We start from the raw sequence: 23,073 nt of genomic DNA, 5'->3' as shown, positions 1-23,073 counted from the left end.
GCCACTTCCAAACCAATTCATAGTATATAAACCTTAACTCCTCAGGCAGCTTCTGCTTCTAACATCTAGGACTGTGGAAATCAGGGGGCACATAAGAAGTGTAACTACTCCTATCATGCTCTGGGACAGCCAGGGCATATGCAGAAGCCCTGAGGCCAAAGACATCATGTAGCCATGTAGCCAGAGGCCATAAAGTACCTAGACACAATGTATGCAAGTGAAAAAGCCAGCCTGGCAGGAGAACATCCAACTGCAGGCACCCCTAGCTATCACCAAACAAATCAGGGACAAACTACTCAAGAAAGCCCTTCCTAAATTCATGACTCACAAATAAGTAAACAACCTGAAATGGTTCTTTAAGCCACTAAGCTTTGGAAATAATTCATTATGCAGCAATAGGTTTTTCTCCATCTATTGTAAAATAATGCTATTGTTGCTTTTATTGCTTATATCTGAAGTTTATTGTTTCTAGATCATTAGAATGTAGGGTGAGGGGTGCTGTGTTTGTTTTATTGTTTTTATTTTTCAGATACAAATGTTCTGGAAGTAGAGGGGATGGTGAGCAAGAATATATCATCATTAAAGCAAATTATAACAAGGTTAACCTTCCATTGGGAATAATTCATCTATCATTACAAAATGTCACTTGTGTAAGATCAACAACACTTAAAAAGAGTTATCTGTTGACAAACTGGAAGTTAAATTAGACTTTTCAAGTTTAGCTATTGATTTCTTTAAGGTTTACTTGAAAAAGAAGTGGCCAGGGTGGGGACAGGGAAGGATATAGGAAGCAAAGTAAATCCATATGGAGCATATTCCCCCTCAAAAATATCATCATTAATCAGGCTTCATCTATACATTGTTTTCTGGTAAAATATTTCAAGAATTTGGGTGTACATATTCTCCATAAGCAAAAAATTTCAATTAAACTGTGCTCTATTAAAAAATTGTAAGAATGGAAAAGGAAAATTCTAATGCCTAAGTATATTAACTTTCCAACTTAAAATTTAATTAGAGATTGACTTGGTCCTCTCTTAATTTTAGCTTCATTAACATCTGGGTTGTGACTTAAAAATAATAACATTTAGAAAACATTGCAATTAATCCTTATTAAAAATAAAATACAATTTTTTAAAAATATCTTTCTCTGAGTAAAATCACAAAAATTTGTTTTTAGTATAAATACTCTCCTTTCCATTTTATGACAAGGGAAAAGTGAAGAAATAAATACTTCCTTAGTCAAGACTTCAAAGAAAACAAATAAAAATATATTTAAAAACCTATTCTTGCTGACTTCCTACCCAAAACACAACAGAAGACTTCAAGAACCAATTTAGGATCAAACAAACAAACCAACGGCAACCTTCTAACTCTAAACCCTAAACACCTAGACCAAGGAAACTGAAGAAGGCAAAATACACAGAAGTAACAGAAGCACAGAAGGGAATGATGGTAACATCTGCATCAGCAAATTAAACTCCAAGTGACATTATCATTTATAATCAATCAAGCAAGAAGGTGTACAATTTTAACACAGACTTCTGAATGCAGCTCAGATTCAAATGCTCAATTACATTTTCCAGGTCAGTAATTTATTATAAAGGTAAGAAATTTACTATAACACAAAACTACTTTAAACCAAGGACCCGGAGAAGGGGGAACCCAATGCTAATCCCATTGTACAGCATGCCTAGCCATCTGCTATTGTCCCGTTTTGTTCTCTGAGTGCAGGACTATCCCAGTGCATACAAATACATACACTACCTCAAGAGTCAGAAGACCGAGTGGGCAGCAGTGGCTGAGACAGAGCCAAAAAGAGTGCAGAATATGTGCTCACAACCCAGCCACTACCACAGCGGCTACTATTCTTAGAAAACAATGATTTTTTCTTAGTATATGTGCTGCCGAAGCGAGCACAACAATGATTTTTTTCTTAATGGAAGAATTTGGTGACCAGTATTTTATTTTATTTTTTTATTTTAATAAATTTTTTAAATGATTGTTTATTTTTGAGACAGAGAGAGACAGAGCATGAGCAGCGGAGGGGCAGAGAGAGAGGGAGACACAGAATCTGAAGCAGGCTCCAGGCTCTGAGCTAGCTGTCAGCACAGTGCCCAACGCGGGGCTCGAACCCACAAACTGCAAGATCAGGACCTGAGCTGAAGTCAGACGCTCAACCCACTGAGCCACCCAGGTGCCCCAGAAAACAATGATTTTTTTAATGAATATCTAATATGCCAAAAGTAATGCCAAAGTAATATGTTTCCTGGCATTCCTCCTTAAATATTAAAATAAGCCTCTACATCTGTATCAGACATTGCTTCAAAATGTACAAATAAACTTCTAGGAAAAGATGGCTCCAATTTTAGAATTATAAAATTAGGAACACATTTAAAATGAAATATATGAAAAGTTGTTTTTCTTTGTTTTTTAAAGATACTTTACCTTTTTCTTTTTCATGTTTATGCATTTATTTTGAGAGAAAGAGACTGCAAGCTAGAGAAGGGCAGAGAGAGAGATCCAAGCAGGCTCCACACTGTCAGCACAGAGCCTAATGCGGGACTCCATCTCACGAACCCAAAAGATCATGACCTGAGCCAAAACCAAGAGTCGGACGCTTAACTGACTGAGCCACACAGGTGTCCTGAAAAGTTCTTTTCCAAAGAAAATATAGATAGATAGGTAGATAGATAGATAGATAGATAGGAAGAAAGAAAGATAGACAGACAGATATAGAGAGAGGGTTTTTCTTCTAAAGCCTTTTTTAAGTTAGCATGCAAAGAGAAACTAATCAACACCAATGTACCTACCATGCAAGCTTAATAAAACAATCTGCCTCATTATTTTAAAATATGTCAAATAAAATTTGTTATACACGTTATGAAGTATATGAATAATAATAATTTAAATATATACAAACTTATTACCTATCTTAAGATACTTACATATCCTTCCTTAGGCCATCTCCCTTGCCATCCCTACATCTAGAAGAAATGACTCTGCTGAATTTTTATCCTAAACACTCCTTTTGCCCTAAAACAAGAGGTTTCATTGTGTCACTATACCAAATTTACATACTCATTCTTCTCTTAATGAACATTTGTATAATGTTTCCCAGTTTTGCTTTGTTTTGTTAATAACCAAACAAGGCTACTATGATCATTCCTACACATATACTGGAGTTCATCTAGGGTATCTATATCAGGGAGGGTATGTTTAATGTCATAAGTGCTTCCCAAACTATTTGTACCAATTTAAAAATCCAACGATGCTCTTCAAGAAATCCAGTTGCCACATTTATTGACACTTGATACTGTCACAGACTTCTTAATTTTCACCATCATTGCATAAAAGTACAGGTATAAAATTGTTTGTTAACCTGATCTTATTTTACATTCTCCTGGTTACAGTCAGGGTAAATACTTCTCATATTTATTTGTAATGTGCATTTTCTCATATTACCTACACTTTACTAATACATACACAGATTATAAAATACAAAAGTATGCATCCTGATCTAATATATGGGGGCATGCATAAATACCAAAATTAAGTGTTCAACTCTGGGACAGAATGGAAGACAACACTGTCAAGTAAAGATATGTAAGGAACAAAAAATGTATTTGAAGTTTACTTTTTTTTTTTTAAATTTATTTGTCAGGGGGTGACTAGCAGAGAGAGAGAGAAAATCTCAAGTAGGCTCTGTGCTGTCAGCACTGAGCCCAACACAGGGCTCAATCTCACCAGCCATAAGACCATGATATGAGCTGAAATCAAGAGTAAGATGCTTAACTAACAGAGTCATCCAGGTGCCCCTGAAGTTTTACTTCCTAAGCTGAGTAATTACCATTACTTATTATTCTCTATATTCTTTGCATCTCTGCAACAATGCTATAAAATATTAAAAAGATAGTATAAATACATACTCAATAAGCATGAATATAGAAAACATAGAAGCTATGACCTTTCTTGAAAAACTAGTCAAAGGAATTCTAGGGCAACATAGAATTAAATAAAAATTTAAACCTTTGGTTACAAAGCAGGAACATGGCAGGGAAGACCCTAGGCTTGCCTCCTCACATGAACACAACTAGATAACTATCAAATCATCCTAAATTCCCCAGAAATTAACCTGAAGACTGATAGAACAAACTCCACAACTAAAGGGAGAGAAGAAGCCACATCCATAGCACTACTCCTGGAGAGAAGGCAAGCAAACAACCGAGGGGCAGACAGCATGGAAACAGCTGAAGAGCACTTGGGGCACACAGTGCAGAGATTATTCACTCTTCTTGGAGTGCTTCCCTGAGAGGTGGCATTCGTGGAGACAACTCTCTGTAATCAATGGTGCTTACAGAGCCATTTCCCTCCCCTACCCTCCTCAGCTTAAACACAGAACCACCTGCAGGATGCAGCACAGAGCCCAAAGGCTCCCTAACTTGTTTACAATAAGCCCCATGCCCACTGGGCTCTAGTGGAACTGGCCTTCTCAGTCACCCTTGCCCCTATCTAAGCACAACAGGCCCCTCCCCCAGAAGACCAGCACAAAGCCCTGCCCATACAACATCTCTGGACCAGAGAGTTTCACATGGCCTCAGTTACAGTGGAGTTGTGACAGGTCTCATTTCACAAGCAAACCAGAGCACACCTAGCTAAAACTCACCACATTCAGGCCATAGACAAAACACTACCCACAAAAGGCAAGGAGAGCCTCCGCAAATGACTGACCTGAAGGATAGGACAACCAGAACACAAGAGCAGACTGCACAGAGCACACACCACAGACACTCCCTGATATGCTAGACCCTGGGAACTACCTTACCTCTTCTTCATAAATTCATTCCTTTCAGGAGCAGGAGACATTAACTGGCTTTTCTAACACAGAGAAGACAACAGAGACCTAGACAAAATGCAAATACAGAGGAATTTATCCCAATGAAAGAACTAGATAAGACCATGGCCAAAGATCTAAGCAAAACAGACATAAGGAACATGACTGATGAAGAACTTAAAGCAACAATCATGAGGCACATGAATGGCTCAGTCAGTTGAACATCTGACTCTTGATTTGATCTCAGACCCCATGCTAAGCATAAAGCTTGCTTAAGATTCTCTCTCTTTCCCTCTGCCCCTCTCCTCCACTCACAGTCTCTCTCTCTCTCGAAAATAAAAAATAAAATGCACATGCCCTTTAAAAAAATAAGTAAAGCAATAATCATAAGGATACTCACTGGGTCTGAAAATGAAGACATCAGTGAGACCATTACCACAGAGATAAAAGATTTAAGAAGAATCAATAAGAAATGAAGAGTGCAATAAATGAGACTAGAAACACACCTGATGCAATGAACAGCAGGCTGGAAGAAGCAGAAGAATGAATTAGAAGACAAAGTAATGGAAAGCAATGAAGATGAACAAAAGAGAGAAAAAACAATTATGCAAGACAAGAACAGATTTAGGGAATTCAGTGACCTCATCAAACGTAGTAACATTTGTATTATAGGAGTCCCAAAAGAAAAAATGAGAAAAGGGGGCAGAACACTTATTTGAAAAAGTAATAGCTGAAAACTTCCCTTATCTGGGGAAGGAAATAGACGTCCAGATCCAGGAGGCACAAAGAAATCAACAAAAGCAGGCAAACACCAAGACATACTGTAATTAAATTTGCAAAATATAGTGATAAAGAAAACACTTTAAAAGCAGCAAAACAAAAGAACTCAGTAACTTACAAGGGAAAACCCATAAGGCCAGCTGGAGATTTTTCAGCAGAAACTTAGCAAGCCAGAAAGGAGTAGCATGATATATTCATAGTATGAATGGGAAAAATCTGCAGCTGAGGACAATCTGGCCAGCAAGGCTATCCTTCAGAATAGAAAGACAGATAAAAGAGTTTCCCAAACAAAACCCAGAAAGTTTATGAGCACTAGCCAGCCCTGTAGGAAATATTAAACAGTATTCTTAGGTGGTAAAAAGATACCAAAAGTGACAGTATGAAGGAAGGAAAAACAAAAGTAGTAAAAATAAATATTTCTGTAAAAAACACTGAAGAAACTCACACATAAAGGATATAAAATAACATATACCTAAAACATGGGGAGGAGAGGAGAAAAGAATGGGTTTTAACTTGAATGACCACCAAATGAATATAGACTGCAGAACATGTTATATACAGACCTAATGGTAAACATACATCAAAACCTACTAGGGGCATCTGGGTGGCTCAGTCGGTTAAGTGTCTGACTTCAGCTTAGGTCGTGATCTCGCAGTTTGTGGGCTTGAGCCCTGCGTCAGGCTCTGTGCTGACAGCTCAGAGCATGGAGCCTGCTTCGGATTCTGTGTCTCCCTCTCTCTCTGCCCCTCCCCTGCTCACGCTCTGTCTTGTCTCAAAAATAAACATTAAAAAAAAAAACACTAATAAACATGAAAAAAATAAAGAGAAAGAAATCCAAATAATCACTAAAGAAAATCAGAAAAACAAGGAAAAGAGAAAAACAAGAAAGAAACAGAGAAAATCTATAGAAAAACCACAAAACAAGTAATAAATTGGCAATAAGTACAAATCTATCAATAATTAGTTTGAATGTAGTGGATTACATGCTCAATGACATGGGATATCAGAATGGATTAAAATACAATACCCATCTATATGCTGCCTATAAGAGACTCATTTTAGACCTAAGACACCTCCAGATTGTAAGTGAGAGGATGGAGAAACATTTATCATGCCAATGATGTCAAACAGCAAGAGTAGTAACACTTATATCAGAGAAATTAGACTTCAAAACAAAAACAATCACAAAAGACAGAATGGCACTACACAGTAATGAAGGAGACAACCCAACAAGATAAAACAGTCATAAATATTTATGCACCCAACATTATTATAATGGCTTATAACAACATACTGGACCAGATGGATATAACACATATATTCAAAACATTTCATCCTAAAACAGCAGAATATATATTCTTTTCAAGTGCACATGCAACATTCTTCAGAATAGATCACATATTAGGTCACAAAAGAGGCCTCAACAAACACAAAAATTGAAGTCATACAAAGCAACTTTTCTAATCACAAGTATGAAACTAGAAGTCAACCACAAGAAAAAGTCTGGGAAGACCAGAACTACATAGAAGTTAAACAATATGCTACTAAACAATGAATAGGTCAACTAAGGAATTAAAAAAGAAATAAAAAGTACCTGGAAACAAATGAAAATAAAGACACAATGGCCCAAAACCTTTGGGATACAGCAAAAGTAGTTTTAAGAGGGAACTTTATTGCAATACAGGTTTATTTTAAGAAGTAAGAAAAACCTCAGATAAACAACCTAACCTTACACCAAAAGGAGCCAGAAAAAGAATAACAAATGAAGCCTAAGGTCAGCAGAAAGAACGAAATAATAAAAATTAGAGCAGAAATAAAACGATATAAAAACTAAAGGAAAAGTATAGAAAAGATCAAGGAAACCAGGAGCCAGTTCTTTGAAAACATTAATAAAATTAATAAACCTCTGGCCAAACGTCACAAAAAGAAAGGACCCAAATAAAATTGCAAAAGAGAGAGGAGAAATAACAACCAACATCACAGAAATACAATTATAAGAGAATATTATGAAAAAAGATATGCTAATAAAATTACAAAAGCTGAAACAAGAAGAAATAGGAAACTTGAACAGACCAATTACCAGCAAAGAAACTAAATTGATAATTAAAAATCTCCCAACAAACAAAAGTCCAGGACCAGAAGGCTTCACAGGTGAACTCTAGCAACTTCTAAAGAAGAGTTACTATGCATCCTTCTCAAACTATTCCAAAAATAAAAACTTCCAAATTCATTCAACGATGCCAGCATTGCCCTGATACCAAACCAGATAAAGACACCACCAATGGAAGAGAACGATAGGCCAGGATACCTGATGAACACATGTGCAAAAATTCATGATAAAAACCCTCAACAAAGTAGGTTGATATATATAGGTTTATATATGAAGGCTATATATAAAAAACCCACAGTTAATAACATCCTCAAAGGGGAAAGATAAATTAAAGAATCAGTCCCATTTACAATTGTACCAAAAGTGATTAAGATTCCTAGAAATAAACCTAACCAAAAAGGCAAAAGATCTATACTCTGAAAAACATAAAACATGGATGAAAAATTGAAGAAAACAGAAAGAAATGGATAGACATTCCATGTTCATGGCTAAGGAGAACAAATATTGGTTTGTTTTTTTTAATGTTTATTTACTTTTTTTTGAGAGAGACAGAATGTGAGGAGGGGAGGGACAGAGAGCGGGGGAGACACAGAATCCAAAGCAGCTCCAGACTCTGAGCTGTCAGCATTGAGCCCAACACAAGGCTCGAACTCATGAACTGTGAGATCATGACCTAAGCCTAAGTCAGAAGCTTAACCAACTGAGCCACCCAGGTGCCCCAGAACAAATATTGGTAAAATGTCTATCTTACCCAAAGCAATCTAAACATTTAAAGCAATCCCTATCTAAATACCAATAGCATTTTTCACAGACCTAGAGAAATAATCTTAAAATGTGTATAGAACCCCAAAAGACCCTGAATAGCAAGCGCAGCCTTGATAAAGAAAAGCCAAAGCTGGAGGCATCACAATTCCAGACTTCAAGTTATATTACAAAACTGCAGTAAGAAAAACAGTATGGTACTGGCAAAAGAAGAGACATACAGATCAATAGAATAGAATGAAACTCAGATATGAACCCACAATTACATGGTCAATTAATCTTCCACAAAGCAGGAACGAATATCCAATGGGAAAAAACAATGTCTCTTCAATAAATGGTGTTGCGAAAACTGGACAGCAACATGCAAAAGAATGAAATTGGACCACTTTCTTATACACAAAAAATAAACTCAAAATGAATTAAAGACCTCAATGTGAGACCTGAAACCATAAAAATCCTAGAAGAGAAAACATGCAATAACTTCTTTGACATTTGCCGTATCAACTTCTTTCTAGATACGTTTCCTGAGGCAAAGGAAACAAAAGCAAAACTAAACTACTGGGACTACCTCAAAATAAAAATAGCTTCTGCACAGCAAACGAAACATCAATGAAACTAAAAGGCAACCTATGGAATAGAAGAGATATTTGCAAATTACATATCTGATAAAGGGTTAGCATCTAAAATAAATGAAGAACTTACAAAGCTCAACACCAAAAAATGAATACTCCAATTAAAAAGTGGGCAGAAGACATGAGCGCAGATATTTCCCCAAAAAAGCCATAGAAATGTCAAACAGATATATGAAAAGACATTCAATATCACTTATCATCAGGGAAATGCAAATCAAAACTAAAATGAGATATCACCTCACATCTGTCAAAATGGCTAAAATCAACAACATAAGACACAATAGGGGTTAGTGAGGAGGTGGTGAAGGGGAACCCTCTTGCACTCTTGGTGGGAATGCAACCTGATGCAACCAATCTGGAAAATACTATGGAGGTTCCTCAAAAAGTTAAAAATAGAACTACCCTAAGATACAGCAATTATACTACTTGGTATTTACCCAAAGAATACAAAACTACTAATCCAAAGGGATACAGGCACCCCTATGTTCAACCTTATCTACAACAGCCAAGATATGGAAGCAGCCCAAACGTCCATCAACTGATAAATCGATAAAGATGTGGCATACATATACAATGGCATATTACTCACCCATAAAAAGAACAAATCTTGCCAATTGCAATGACATGGATGGAGCTAGAGAATATTATGCTAAGCAAAATATGTTAGTCAGGAAAAGACAAATATGGTATGATTTTACTCATCTGTGGAATTTAAGAAACAAAATAAATGAGCAATGTAAAAAAAAAAAAGAGAGAGAGAGAAAGAGAGAGGGGCAAACCATGAAACAGACTCTCAACTGTAGAAAACTGACGGTTATCAGAGGGGAGGTCGGTGGAGGGAATGGGTGAAATAGGTGATGGGGATTAAAGAGGGCACTTGTTGTGACAAGCACCGGGTAATGTACAGAAGTGTGAATCACCACACTGTATACTTGAAGCAAATATTACACTGTATATTAACTAGCTAGAATTTAAATAAAAAATTTAAAAAACAATTAAAAAAAGAAAAAATTATACTTCGGCAATAAAGCTGTGACACTACAAGACTAATAATAAATATTAAATTCACTTAAACACAAAAGTAAAGGCTAAACAATATGAATTATAATTCTAAAAAAAAATTCTTCCCCTTTAAAAGCAACACAGTAAATCCATAAAGGATTACAGATTCAATAAGACAACAAAGCTTACTGACAAAAATCAGGATGAGAGAGATATTATAAACAAACTATTTTCATAAAAAGTAGTCAACAGATGCATATCTTTAAATTTGTTAAATTGGGGTTCCTGAGTGGTTCAGTAGGTTAAGCATCCAACTTTATCTCAGGTCATAATCTCATGATCCGTGAGTTCAAGCCCCGTGTCAGGTTTCTGTGCTGACAGCTCAGAACCTGGAGCCTGTTTCAGATTCTGTGTCTCCCTCTCTCTCTCCCCCCTCCCCAATCACACTCTGTCTCTGTCTCTCTCATAAATAGACATTTAAAAATTTTTGATTACATGATACTCTACATGGAAAACCCGGCAGACTCCACCAGAAGCCTTCTAGAACTGATCAATGAATTCAGCAAAGCCACAGGCTACAAAATCAATGTACAGAAATCGGTTGTATTCCTACACACTAATAATGAAGCAGCAGAAAGAGAAATCAAGAAACTGATCCCATTCACAACTGCACGAAAAACCATAAAATACCAAGGAGTAAACCTAACCAAGGATGTAAAAGACCTATATGATAAAAACTACAGAAAACTTACAAAAGAGATTGAAGAAGACACCAAGAAATGGAAAAACATTCCCTGTTCATGGATTGGAAGAATAAACATTGTGAAAATGTCATTACTACCCAAAGCAATCTACACACTCAATGCAATCCCCATCAAAATTGCACCAGCATTCTTCTCAAAGCTAGAACAAGCTATCCTCAAATTTGTGTGGAACCACAAAAGACCCCGAAGAGCCAAAGTAATATTGAAGAAGAAAACCAATATGGGAGGCATCACAATCCTAGACTTTAGCCTCTACTACAAAGCTGTCATCATCAAGACAGTATGGTATTGGCACAGAAACAGACACATAGACCAATGGAATAGAATAGAGAACCCAGAACTGGGCCCACAAATGTACGGCCAATTAATTTTTGACAAAGCAGGAAAGAGTATCCAATGGGGAAAAGACTGCCTCTTTAGCAGGTGGTGCTGGGAGAACTGGACAGCAACATGCAGAAGAATGAAACTAGACCACTTTCTTACACCATACACAAAAGTAAACTCAAAATGGCTGAAGGACCTCAATGTGAGACGGGAAACCACCAAAACCCTCAAGAAGAAAATAGGAAACAACTTCCTTGACCTCAACCGCAGCAATTTCCTACTCGGCACATCCCCAAAGGCAAGGGCAATGAAAGCAAAAATGAACTATTAGGACCGCAGCAAGATAAAAAGCTTCTACACTGCAAAGGAAACAATCAAGAAAATTAATAGGCAACCGACAGAATGGGAAAAGATAGTGGCAAATGACATATCAGATAAAGGACAAGTATCCAAAATTTACAAGGAACTCACCAAACTTCACACCCGAAAAATAAATAACCCAGTGAAGAAATGGGCAGAAGACATAAACAGGCACTTCTCCAAAGAGGACATCCAGATGGCCTACAGGCACATGAAAGGATGCTCAATGTCACTGTGTCATCAGGGAAACACAAATCAAAACCACACTGAGATACCACCTCACACCAATCAGAGTGGCTAAAATGAACAAATCAAGAGACTATAGATGCTGGCGAGGGTGTGGAGAGATGGGTATCCTCCTACACTGTTGGTGGGAATGTAAACTGGTGCAGCTGCTCCGGAAAACAGTGTGGAGGTTCCTCAAAAAACTATCCATAAAACAGTGTGGAGATTCCTCAAAAAACTATCCATAGAACTCCCCTATGACCTAGCAATAGCACTGCTAGGGATTTACCCAAGGGATACAGAAATGCTGATGCATAGGAACACATGTACCCCAATGTTCATAGCAGCACTGTCAACAATAGCCAATTCATAGAAAGAGCCTAAATGTCCATCACCTGATGAATGGATCAGGAAGATGTGTGTATATATATATACAATAGAGTAATACATGGCAATGAGAAAGAATGAAATATGGCCATTTGTAGCAAGGTGGATGGACCTCAAGGGTGTCATGCTAAGTGAAATAAGTCAGGCAGAGAAGGACAGATACCATATGTTTGCACTCATAGGTCTAACAGGAGAACAGGAGAAACCTAATGGAGGACCAGGGGGAGGGGAAGAGGGAAAGAGAGTTGGGGAGAGAGGGGGACGCAAAACTTGAGAGACTATTGAATACTGAAAACGAACCAAGGGTTGAAGGAAGAGGGGGTTGGGGGAAACAGGTGGTGGTAATGGAGGAGGGCACTTGTGGGGAAGAGCACTGGGTGTTATGTGGAAACCAATTTGAAATAAACTATTTAAAAAAAAAAGAACAAATAAAATAAGTAAATAAATTTGTTAAGTCAAAAACACTAATTTGAAACGATATATGCACCCCTATGTTTGCTGCAGCATTACTGATAATAGCTTAATTTATGGAAGCAGCCTAAGTGTCCCAATAACAGATGAATGGATAAGGAAGGTGTGGTGTATATATATATATACACACATATAATGGAATATTACCCAGCCATAAAAAAATTGAAATCTTGCCATTTTCAATAACATGGATGGAACTAGAGGACATAAAGCTAAGTGACAAAAAGTCAGAGAAAGACAAATATCATATGACTTCACTCATACATGGAATTTAAGAAACAGAACAAACAAAGAAAAAAAGAAACAAACCAAAAAACAGACTCTTAACTGTAGAAAACTAATTGATAGTTACCTGAGGGCAAGTGTGTAGGGGGTGGTGAAATAGGTAAAAAGGATTAGGAGTATACTTATCACAATAAGCACAGACTCAGTACATAATCACTATACTGTACACTGTATGCTAACTATACTGGAATTAAAATTTAAAAAGAAAAACTAAAACATATTAGAAAAACTATTATACAAGTGAGCATGTCAGGAATAAGAGGATGTGTGTGTGTGTGTGTGTGTGTGTGTATAATAATTTAAACAATCAGCATCCATTAATAAGATATTGTCAACAGATATTTAGAGTGATCAAATATTTATGTTTACATACAGAAAGCAAATGAAAACCAAACTAATATACTATTGGTCAAACATGGGACATGGTCTCCCGTACAACAAAGAAAAGCCGAGGGGGTTGCCTAGCTGGTTCAGTCAGTTGTGGTTGTGCCTGACTCCTGATATCTGCTCAGGTCCTGTTATCATGGTCATGAGAGCAAGCCCTGCACTGGGCTCCAAGCTGAGCATGGAGCCTGTTTAGGATTCTCTCTCTCTGCCCCTCCCATACTCATGTGTGCTCAATAAATGAATAAATAAGAACCAAATGTGAAATTTAGTAAAGCAAGTTTTACCCCTTGGCTATTGTTAGAGATTAAAAATAAACTGGAACAGGATCAAATATTTCGAATCTATCACCTCAGTGGAGATGAACAATAAATACTGGTGTCTACACTAACTGTTATCTCAAGGGTACCCCTTACTTAAGCTTAAGGAAAAAAAAAGGAGGGAAATTATTGATACTTTTCTTATTTACTCCAGAGTTACCCTCTTACAATAATGAGGAACCTGCAAAGCAACCTACATACAAGGCACTTTTCAAAACAGTAGCATCAAAAATACTACAGACAGAAAGCACATTTACTTTAAAAACTGAATATGCAAAGCACTTTTAATAATCTACCTACTGCAACATTTTTTTACTAACCATAAAAATATAAACAGTGGCATGAGAAAGAAACTCTGACAGCATTTAGGCATAACTTAGTGGCAGGAATGGGGATGTACGCGAGGTGTAGGAAACTAAACTCAGAACACCTGCACCTTACCTTCTTCTGAAGAACATTAACCTTCCGTTCCTTCACATCCAGCATATCCTTGAGGTCATGTATCTCCCCAGCTTGTGTCCCCTTCTCCTCAGCCATATCCTGAATTTGTTTTGTCTTCTTATTCAGCATGGTTTCCTTCTCTTCCAAACGCAAGCGGAGAGCATCCACCTAAGAATAAAACATTTTTACAAATGATTAAATGAAAAGAAATAGATGTGTACAACTGCCCAAATGATACTTATATCGTAAAGAATCAAATAAAATACCACTCTAAATAATTATTTTTATTTAGAAATTAAGCCATATACCTTATGAGTACTTTTGTAATACAAATGAAATTTACATTAGTTAAATATATGATGTATCAGGATAAATAGATCTGAATCAAGGGACAAAATGGAGAATTGTTATAAAGAGACAAAGTATTGCCACTTCTAATAAAGTAATATAATCTACAATTATGCTTCTCAAACTTTAGGTGCATTACAGTCACTTGGAGGATTTAAACAGATTGCCAGACCCCGCCACCAGAGTGTCTGATTCACTGGGTTTAGGGCTCAAGAATTAGTTTTTCCAACAAGTTCCCAAATGATTCCACCCTGCTTTAGAAAATCTAAAATTAGAAAGAAAATCATAAGTATCAATCACCAAGTATGACACCTGCTATACCACATAACACAAACTAACGGTAGAATATGATGCCTGTTAGACAATCCCATAATGCACTGAGACATCTGTACAAAGGAAAGCAAAGGTCTAGTTTTAGCCTGAAAATAGTCAACTGAAGTCTGGCATCCAGTTACCTTTATCCCCCCAAGTTTAACAACTCTCACTAAATTTTCAATTAACTAGAAACCTACTGATAGTACATATTTTTAAAGCCACTCAAAGCAAATTTTGTTAAGTATACTCAGACTTCAAATTTATTTTGCAGGTTTCTTTTGTTTTGCTTTTCCACTAAGGATTTAAAATTCGGCAAATTGTTACACATTTATTATAGCAAACCAGGGAGGTAAATTTCTTTCAACAGAAATATAATGTTATGTCATGTGCAATCCACAGATGAAACTTAAGCTTTCTAGCAGCTACATTTTAAAAAAAGAAACAGATAAAATTAATTTAAAGAATATATCTTGTTTAGTCTAATATATCTACAATACTGTCTTTCCAAACATGTAATCCATATTAAAAACTATTAATGAGCTATTTTACCTTATATTCTTTGTTTCACACTAAGTCTCAAAAGTCCAATTCACATTGTAATTTTTACATTTACATCATATCTCAATTTGGACTACTACATTTCAACTCTCAATGGCCACATGTGGCTGGTGGCTACCAGAATGAAAGTGCAAATCTAAGATAGCAAGTATATTTCTATAAAACATCTTTAACCTAGAACTTGTCCTATATTATTTTTCCTGGCTATCTGTGGATTAACCAACCCACAAAGAAAAAACATGGGTAATGACTCACATTCAGAGTACACCAAAACTCTCAAGGACAATCTAATATAATAACTAAACTATAAGGTATCTGAGACCCAATACTGTGTGTGTGGGTGTGTACTGTGTGTAATACTTACTGCTAAGTATTATGGAAAATAGCCTATGAGACTAGTCATAGTTAAGTCAAGTCATTACATACATACAAGTTATGTTGGTCTGTGCTGGAAAGGAAAAACATGTAAATAAACCAAATTTCATTCTGGTAAACTACACTTCTATCAACCACTTTAGTGCCACTAGTCCCACCAAGCCAGAAACTGGGGAAGTAATCTTTTTAGGTTCCATTTATAATTCTTTACCACAACCATGTCCCCTCAGTAAATACCTTTCACTTTAATTTTCTGGTATTCTATTTTAATATGAAATATGATAACCTTATTATATTCTGGAAAGGTCCACCTAAACTTTCAAGCTCTTAAATTCTTATTTCTGAAACACAACTGTTTTTTCTTCTATGCCTACTAAATCTACTCTTTGTGCATAGCATAACCTCTGATCTAAAATCTCTTTTCTATTATTCATCCCTATTCTGGTTTTGTTTGTCTCCTGACCCGAGAAATCATTCAAACACAGCTTCACATCAGTTTTTTATTTCAGTCATATTCATTTTACAAATCTTTACTTCTCTATTAAATGTTTTTCTTCATTCTACTCTCAGACCTTGAACCTTTCTGCATATGGTCATGTATGTGCTTGCCAACCATATAGATAGTAAATTAAAAATCCTCACAATTCTATCCTCAAGCATCATATCTTCTTCACTTGCATTCTCCCTTTGGAAAACTTCACTCTACCCTGGCAACCTGGGAAACTGGGACTTAGGAAAAAGATAGCTATAAATAAGCAATAGAGCGGGAATTTAAGATTAACTGGTCTGTCTCCAGATCCTCCAATCTTAACCACTAATTCTGTAATACACTACCCCACTCACAGCTAGACAAAAAGAGAGTATATATGATTTCATATATGAAAAATTCTAGAAAATGTATAGTAATTACAGTAATGGAATAAAACAGTAATAGATCAAGGGGTGCCTGGGCAGAGGGAGAAGGGGAGTAGTGAAGAGTATTAGGAAAATGCAAACGAAAGGGATTACAAAGAGGTACAAGAAAATCTGTGGGACAAGTTCATTATCTTGACTACAGTACTGGTTTCACAGCTGTGTGCATGAAAACTTACCAGATTATACATTTTAAATATGTGCAGTTCGTGTCAATAAATTTTATTTTTTATTTATTTTTTTCACTTAATATTTATTTACCATTCAATTTACAGTGCTGTAAGGCGAGAAATACATTGGAAAAAACACAATTTTCTCATTCTGAAAATTCTGAATTGATTCTGCTTTGCCACAAGGGATAGCAGAACACACACACATATCTGTACAAACACATAAGAGTACTATCTTTGAAGTTAAAAATACCAAATTTAAGTATTCAGAAATGATAGGGCCTAGGAAGAAAGGGAGAAGACACATTAAAAGTAATTTATGCCAACTGTTTCTTTCCTTCGATAGCATTTATCTTGTTTGATACCCAACTGCACTCATACTGGAAACTTAGTGAAAACCACCTAGTGATTCTACTTTGAAGTTACAACCCACGTGACACTAAGATGTTCTGAATAAAATCCTATCCATAAGTCAGATAAACTTGAGGAACCTTTATGTCTCTTCTTTTACATAAATTCTACCTCTACCTTGATGTACTTTGGTTAATCAAGAAGACAAAAGGCTAAGGGATAGAAAGCTAACTTCCTTGAGACAAAGGAACCGTTTTTACAATTATTTTACTATAAATAAAAAGTCTTTCTTTCAAATACCAAATCAATTTCCTCAACTGTACAACTATAATTTTGATGGTTTTTCACCTTTCCTACTTCACCTCAGTGATGTATAAATTTGTCTAAACAACAGTAATAATTAAGTAGCTTTCTTACTTTTTTCAGGATAAAAATCCTTAAATGATGTGTGGAAGACACTACTAAAAATACTGCACATTTCAAATTAGCGTCTTCATTGAAAATCTATAGGGATTTTTCCAATTAACTTTCAAATCTTTCCACAACCTCTCTGTTAAAAAAAAAAAACTACCTTTAAAATAATTTAAATGAATGTTTTACGTATCAAATATGGCTTCACAAATCCCTATTACCACAGTCATCAATTTTAACAAGTCTCCTAAATATATTTTGTATTAGTTTTCTTGATTATAAGATATCAAGAATCAGGAATCATTTTTAATATTACAGAACATTTAATTATATCAGTTTCCTATCAACACACTAGTCACTTAATGACGATTATATTGGCCATTTCCATTGGTTGGCAGGAGGCTCTTCCAATAAAGGCTCCCATGGTTTCCACTGTATCATTTTTCTTGCCAGACTTGGTTCATTGTCAGCCTGAAGAATCACCTCTTCTAGTTGGCCGTACTGAAGTTGGTCTTCTAATTTCTTAATATCTTGTTTCGCTTTAACCATACTCAACTTTTCATTTGTAATCTGTTCTGTATACTTTCTACATGCTGCACTTTTAGGGATTTGCTCAAGAACATCAAGAATCTTTGTGTACAACATTCTTAGCTTCTCGTGTGGACTCACACACCACCAATCCCACAAGGCCGGTGGTCTTCTTCAGCAAACCCGCCATGACTGCGCCCAAATTTTATTTTTTAAAAAGTGAAAGCAGAAAGCAGGATATCGGTTAAGAAATAAACCAACAGACCTTTGCAAGAGAAATGGGAGCCCAGCTCACAGACCCACACATACAGGAACCCATACATATAAAAAACAGAGGTGACACTGTAATCAGTGAGAAAAGGATAGAGTACTCAATAAACTCTCTTTAAATAACTGGCTGCCCATCCTGATGAGGGGGTAAGATCTCTTAACTCATACACAGAAATGAATTCTGGCTGAATTAAAGGTATATTTGAGAAACAGATCTTTAAAACTTTTAGAAGGAAATATAGAAAAATACTTCAGGCACAGAAGGTTTCATTTTTTAAAGACACAGAAAGAATACATCAAAATGAAAAATACTGGTAAAATGTGTTGAAATTTAAAACTTCTGCACATCATATTGTTTTAAAATTCCTTTATTATTTTATCTATATTTTGTGTCCCTGAAATAGTTCTTAATAATAATACAATTCTAAAGAAAATACAGGAATATTTATAGTTGCTTTAAAAAATGTAGATATTTGGGGCACCTGGGTGGCTCAGTTGGTTAAGCATCCAGCTTCGGCTCAGGTCATGATCTCATGGTTCGTGGGTTCGAGCCCCACGTCAGGCTCTGTGCTGACAGCTAGCTCAGAGCCTGAAGCCTATCTTCAGATTCTGTGTCTCACTCTTTCTCTGACCCTCCCCTGCTCATGCTGTTTCTATCTCTCTCTTTTTCTCTCTCTTTCTCTCAAAAATAAATATTTTAAAAAAACAAACTTAAAAAATAAAAAATAAAAATTTTAAAAATGTAGTATCTTATAAATTGCCAAAATTAAATATGATCCAATACTGAATTTCAATTTTCAAAAATTTATGACCATTTACAATCACTCCAAAAAAATTTAAATGCCTAGGTATAAACCTAACAAAACTTGTAAAGGATCTATATGCTAGAAATTACAAATAAAAGACACCAAATAAGACCTAAATGTGTTCTTCCCTTAAATACATGAAATGTAAGCTTAACATGTGTAAGACAGCCAACCTACTTAAAATTTTCCTCAGAGACCTGGAAAATGAAAAGATTAAAGTGATTTTTTTTAATGTTTTACTGACAAACAGTAGAACTACAATAGATAAAACCCAGTGAATCCAAGAAATATTACAACTAAAAATGTCCAGTTGTGGTGCCTGAATTCAGCACTAAAGACCTCAGAACAAGAATTAAAATTCAATACAAAAAAGATGAATTACGTGATTTCCCCAGTAGTCCTTCCTAAAGTGCAAGATGACAAAAGTCTTCACATTTCCTTGGTTTCCATCACCAACCTATTAAAATCAGAAACACTCTACCATGCAAAGAAACAAAAAGGTCCACAAGACAAATGTCAGAACAGAGTATCAATTCAATTTGGAGAAAAGGACCGCCACCACAGAGCAAAAACCTTTGTGGAATATGAAATTCACAACCAGGCTGCTTAAGATGCCAAAAGAGCCCACTGACCCTTATCCACTTGGCATTCAGGCACAGCTCAAGCTGGCCTGTGTGGCTACTAATCCTATTTGACAATATCAGATTTGGTTCCCATTAGCTGAATCCATTACAGGGCATCAGTCACGGTGATTCAAGAGGATGCTTATTGAAACCACTGACCCTTCTGCACAATTAAAGAGGTCAAAGTCTTTAAAAAGTATACATGTCAGAAAATTTTTAAAAAATAAATCATATAATAAATCATTTGCACTTAATTTCTAAATCCTCAGTATTTTGTATACTGCATATTCTACTTTTTTTAATGTTTATTTATTTATTTTGAGAGGGAGAGACGTAGAGAGCAAACAGGAGAGGAGCAGAGAGAGATGGAGACAGAGAATTCCAAGCAGGCTCCATGCTGTCAATGTAGACTCCACGGCAGAGCTCAAACTCATGAACCTGAGCAAAGGAAGTGGGATGCTTAACTGACTGAGCCACCCATGTTCCCCTGAATATTGTACTTCAAACATATATACTACATATCCCAATAACCACAAGCAAAAACAAAGCAACCTCCTAAAAGACATTTCACTCAATATCCCTGAAATGTATTACTGAATTCTTATTTTGCCCAGACATTTAAATGTGTAGATAAGTCTTAACTGCCTAATTTCTTGGTCTCTCAGTTCCTCCCCACCATTAATTTCAAAAAAATGAAATGTTTTCCATCTGTGGATAAGGAATCAGACTACAGCAGAAATATATTGCTCAGCATTTTTAAATGTTTCTCATTCGCACAGTACCAAAATCACATAGGGCAATAACTAGAAGACCTCATATTTCTGCTTCTTTACCAAAAGTACCTATATATCCTAGCTGCATTTGTACATTAGATCCCTCACTCAGTTAAGTGACCTTGGAAATGTGCCGGTGCTAACCAGTCATAGATACCTGCATGCCATTTTGAGGGAATGTCAGGTATGAGACCCACAGGAATTGGTGACTGAAAAAAAAGTAATCAATGAAAACTCTTGTAAAAAAAAAAAACATACAAACCTTCAGTGTAAGAGTAGCTGGAAATGCAGGCTTTGATATAAAATAGATCTCACATAACAAAATTAGGTACAGAAATTAGTCCAGTACATACTCTAATTACTAAATGACCTTATGTTTACTAAGTATTCAATTCTAATCACTTACCGAATACACTTTTCTTGGTCTACATTTTTTGTGCAATGAAGAATTTAAATGTGCTGGTCTGGAGATCTAAGATTAAAAATAACCACAAAATCTACTCTGCTACTACTAAATTAATTGCTCTGATTTCTACACTGATCCTTTCGGTTTGGAGTGAACTAAGTTCATAGTATAATTTTGTGAGGTCCACATTTTGCAAACCACAAAAAACACATTCAGGATAGCCCCTCAGAGACGAGTTGGACACATAATCATCACCCTAATACCATTCCTGGCAAGAGGAATAAGACCTTGTTTATTCACATCAACTGCACTGGAGGAACAGCATCCATCTAGCTTGCCAAGCGTCAAGGTCTGTGGCAAACAGGTTATGCCAACTTCAAAAAGACAGAAGGTTTTTCTCTTCAAGATTTTCTCTACCATTGGACATGAACAGAAAAATAGCTACACTGCTCTTTTGGCCTCTCATTTCTGATCACAAAACTATTAACTGTCTTAAGCCATCTTATTTTACATCAATAAATACATGACTCTAAATACACACTAGCAGTAATAATTGCATGGGTACAGTGGCTTGTTTCCTTTCTTGGCTTTGCCATGATTCACTCCTTTCTAACTCTCTGACCACAACTTTTCAGTTTTTTTCACTGGATCCTCTGTCATTCTCCCCTCCTCATATCTCACTTTATACAGCTGCCTCTGGGGAAACCAATTCAATGCCAGGCTTTAACCACCACATCCACTGTGACAGCTTCCAAATCTTTATTCCTAACCTCAACCAGTTCTAAAACCCTGAGATTCTAACAAAATATTCCACTAAACCCAGATCTTCCACTGAATATTTAGTTTAGAATGAGATTTTGGGGCGCCCGAGTGCTTCAAATGATTGAATATCCAACTCTTGATTATGGTTCAGGTCATGATCCCAGGGACAGGGAATCAAGCCCAAGTAGGGCTCTGTGCTGAATGTGGAGACTGCTTGGGATTCACTCTCATTCTCATTCTCTCTCCCCCTCCCTCCCCCTCTCTCTCAGCCCACTCCCCTGCTCACACTTTCTATAAAATGAATAGAATAGAATAAGATTTTTTTTTAAGAAGCTTTTCCTTTAAAGATCACTGAATGTGGTCAAACAGTAATGTAGGTTAAATCTGATGGTGTTTATTACATTACTTTCTGCATTTTTTTCTGCATTTGGCAGTACTTTATAAACTTTTTAAAAATTAATAATCTAAACTCCATATTTTAAAGCTTATGAAATCAATGCCCAAACTAAGTGATTTACCCAAAATCACAAAGTATAATTTCCTACCACCATATTTCCCATTAATCTCATCTAGAATGGAAGCTGAATGAAGGGCACTGGGCCACAGGACTGACAACATCCACAAGTAAATCTTTTTTTAAAAGGCCATTTTGTCAAACTGTTTAAAGCCTCATACTTGACAAAAAGTTGAAGAGCTAAGAGAAACATCACAATGGCCAAGGGTATGGATGTGCCATTCCACAGCACACAGTTTATTTGTACTTCACTCACGCAGACATGCAGACACATACACACACACAAGTTGCAAATTTAGTCTAAAAAAAACAATGTCAATATTGTCTCTACCCCCCTGAAAATTCATACTAAAAACAACATAACTATACAAAGTATATAGTAATAAGCTATATTCAGTTATGTAGCCCCAGTAGAAATGTTAATGTTGGTCTCTGCAGATCTGATAAGGCAAGGCAGTCAGGCATCCTAGTTCTTCCACCCTGACCCCTCTAAGCCAACACATCGAGATGTAACACTTCCCTATTCTGGTACCAGAATATATATAACTGTCTGAAACCCTTAGAATCACAGGAAGAGACAATTTCCTCATTGGAAGGACCTGTAAAGGTTACCTGATTGAATCCCTCATCTAAATTCTGGGTCACACTATGTCCCATTTTAGCAGGCTTTTCTAGTATCTGAACCCTCCAGAAAAACCCAGATACACAGTTCCTCTCTAGAGGCTGTCCACACTCTGCTTTTACCAGGCATAAAAGCTATCTCTTAGCCAGAATTCTTTTTAAAAAGGGGGGAGGGGCTTTTTCTGCAGCTTTATCCACCAACCCAAATTGAATCTCTTAGGCCACGTAATAGCCATTCAGATACATGTACTC

At 36.2% G+C, this 23,073-nt stretch overlaps 1 protein-coding gene and 1 pseudogene across 9 annotated transcripts in view; both read right to left on the bottom strand.

The window, feature by feature from the left end:
* ERC1 (ELKS/RAB6-interacting/CAST family member 1) overlaps positions 1-23,073 on the bottom strand; it is a 516,785-nt gene that overhangs the window by 355,209 nt on the left and 138,503 nt on the right. For all 9 annotated transcript variants that reach the window (XR_003914152.1, XM_029953456.1, XM_029953457.1 and 6 more), the window contains one exon: positions 14,079-14,246. Coding sequence is in view for 8 of the 9 variants with exons in the window: in XM_029953456.1 (XP_029809316.1) it covers positions 14,079-14,246 (168 nt within the window). In the remaining variant the exon portion in view is untranslated. The remainder of the gene's footprint in view (positions 1-14,078; positions 14,247-23,073) is intronic.
* On the bottom strand, positions 17,888-18,236 carry LOC115303628 (annotated as a pseudogene).

This window comes from Suricata suricatta, chromosome 10 (assembly GCF_006229205.1).
Source record: "Suricata suricatta isolate VVHF042 chromosome 10, meerkat_22Aug2017_6uvM2_HiC, whole genome shotgun sequence".
Classification (NCBI taxonomy): Eukaryota; Metazoa; Chordata; class Mammalia; order Carnivora; family Herpestidae; genus Suricata; species Suricata suricatta.
This window is presented reverse-complemented; position numbering and strand designations above follow the sequence as displayed.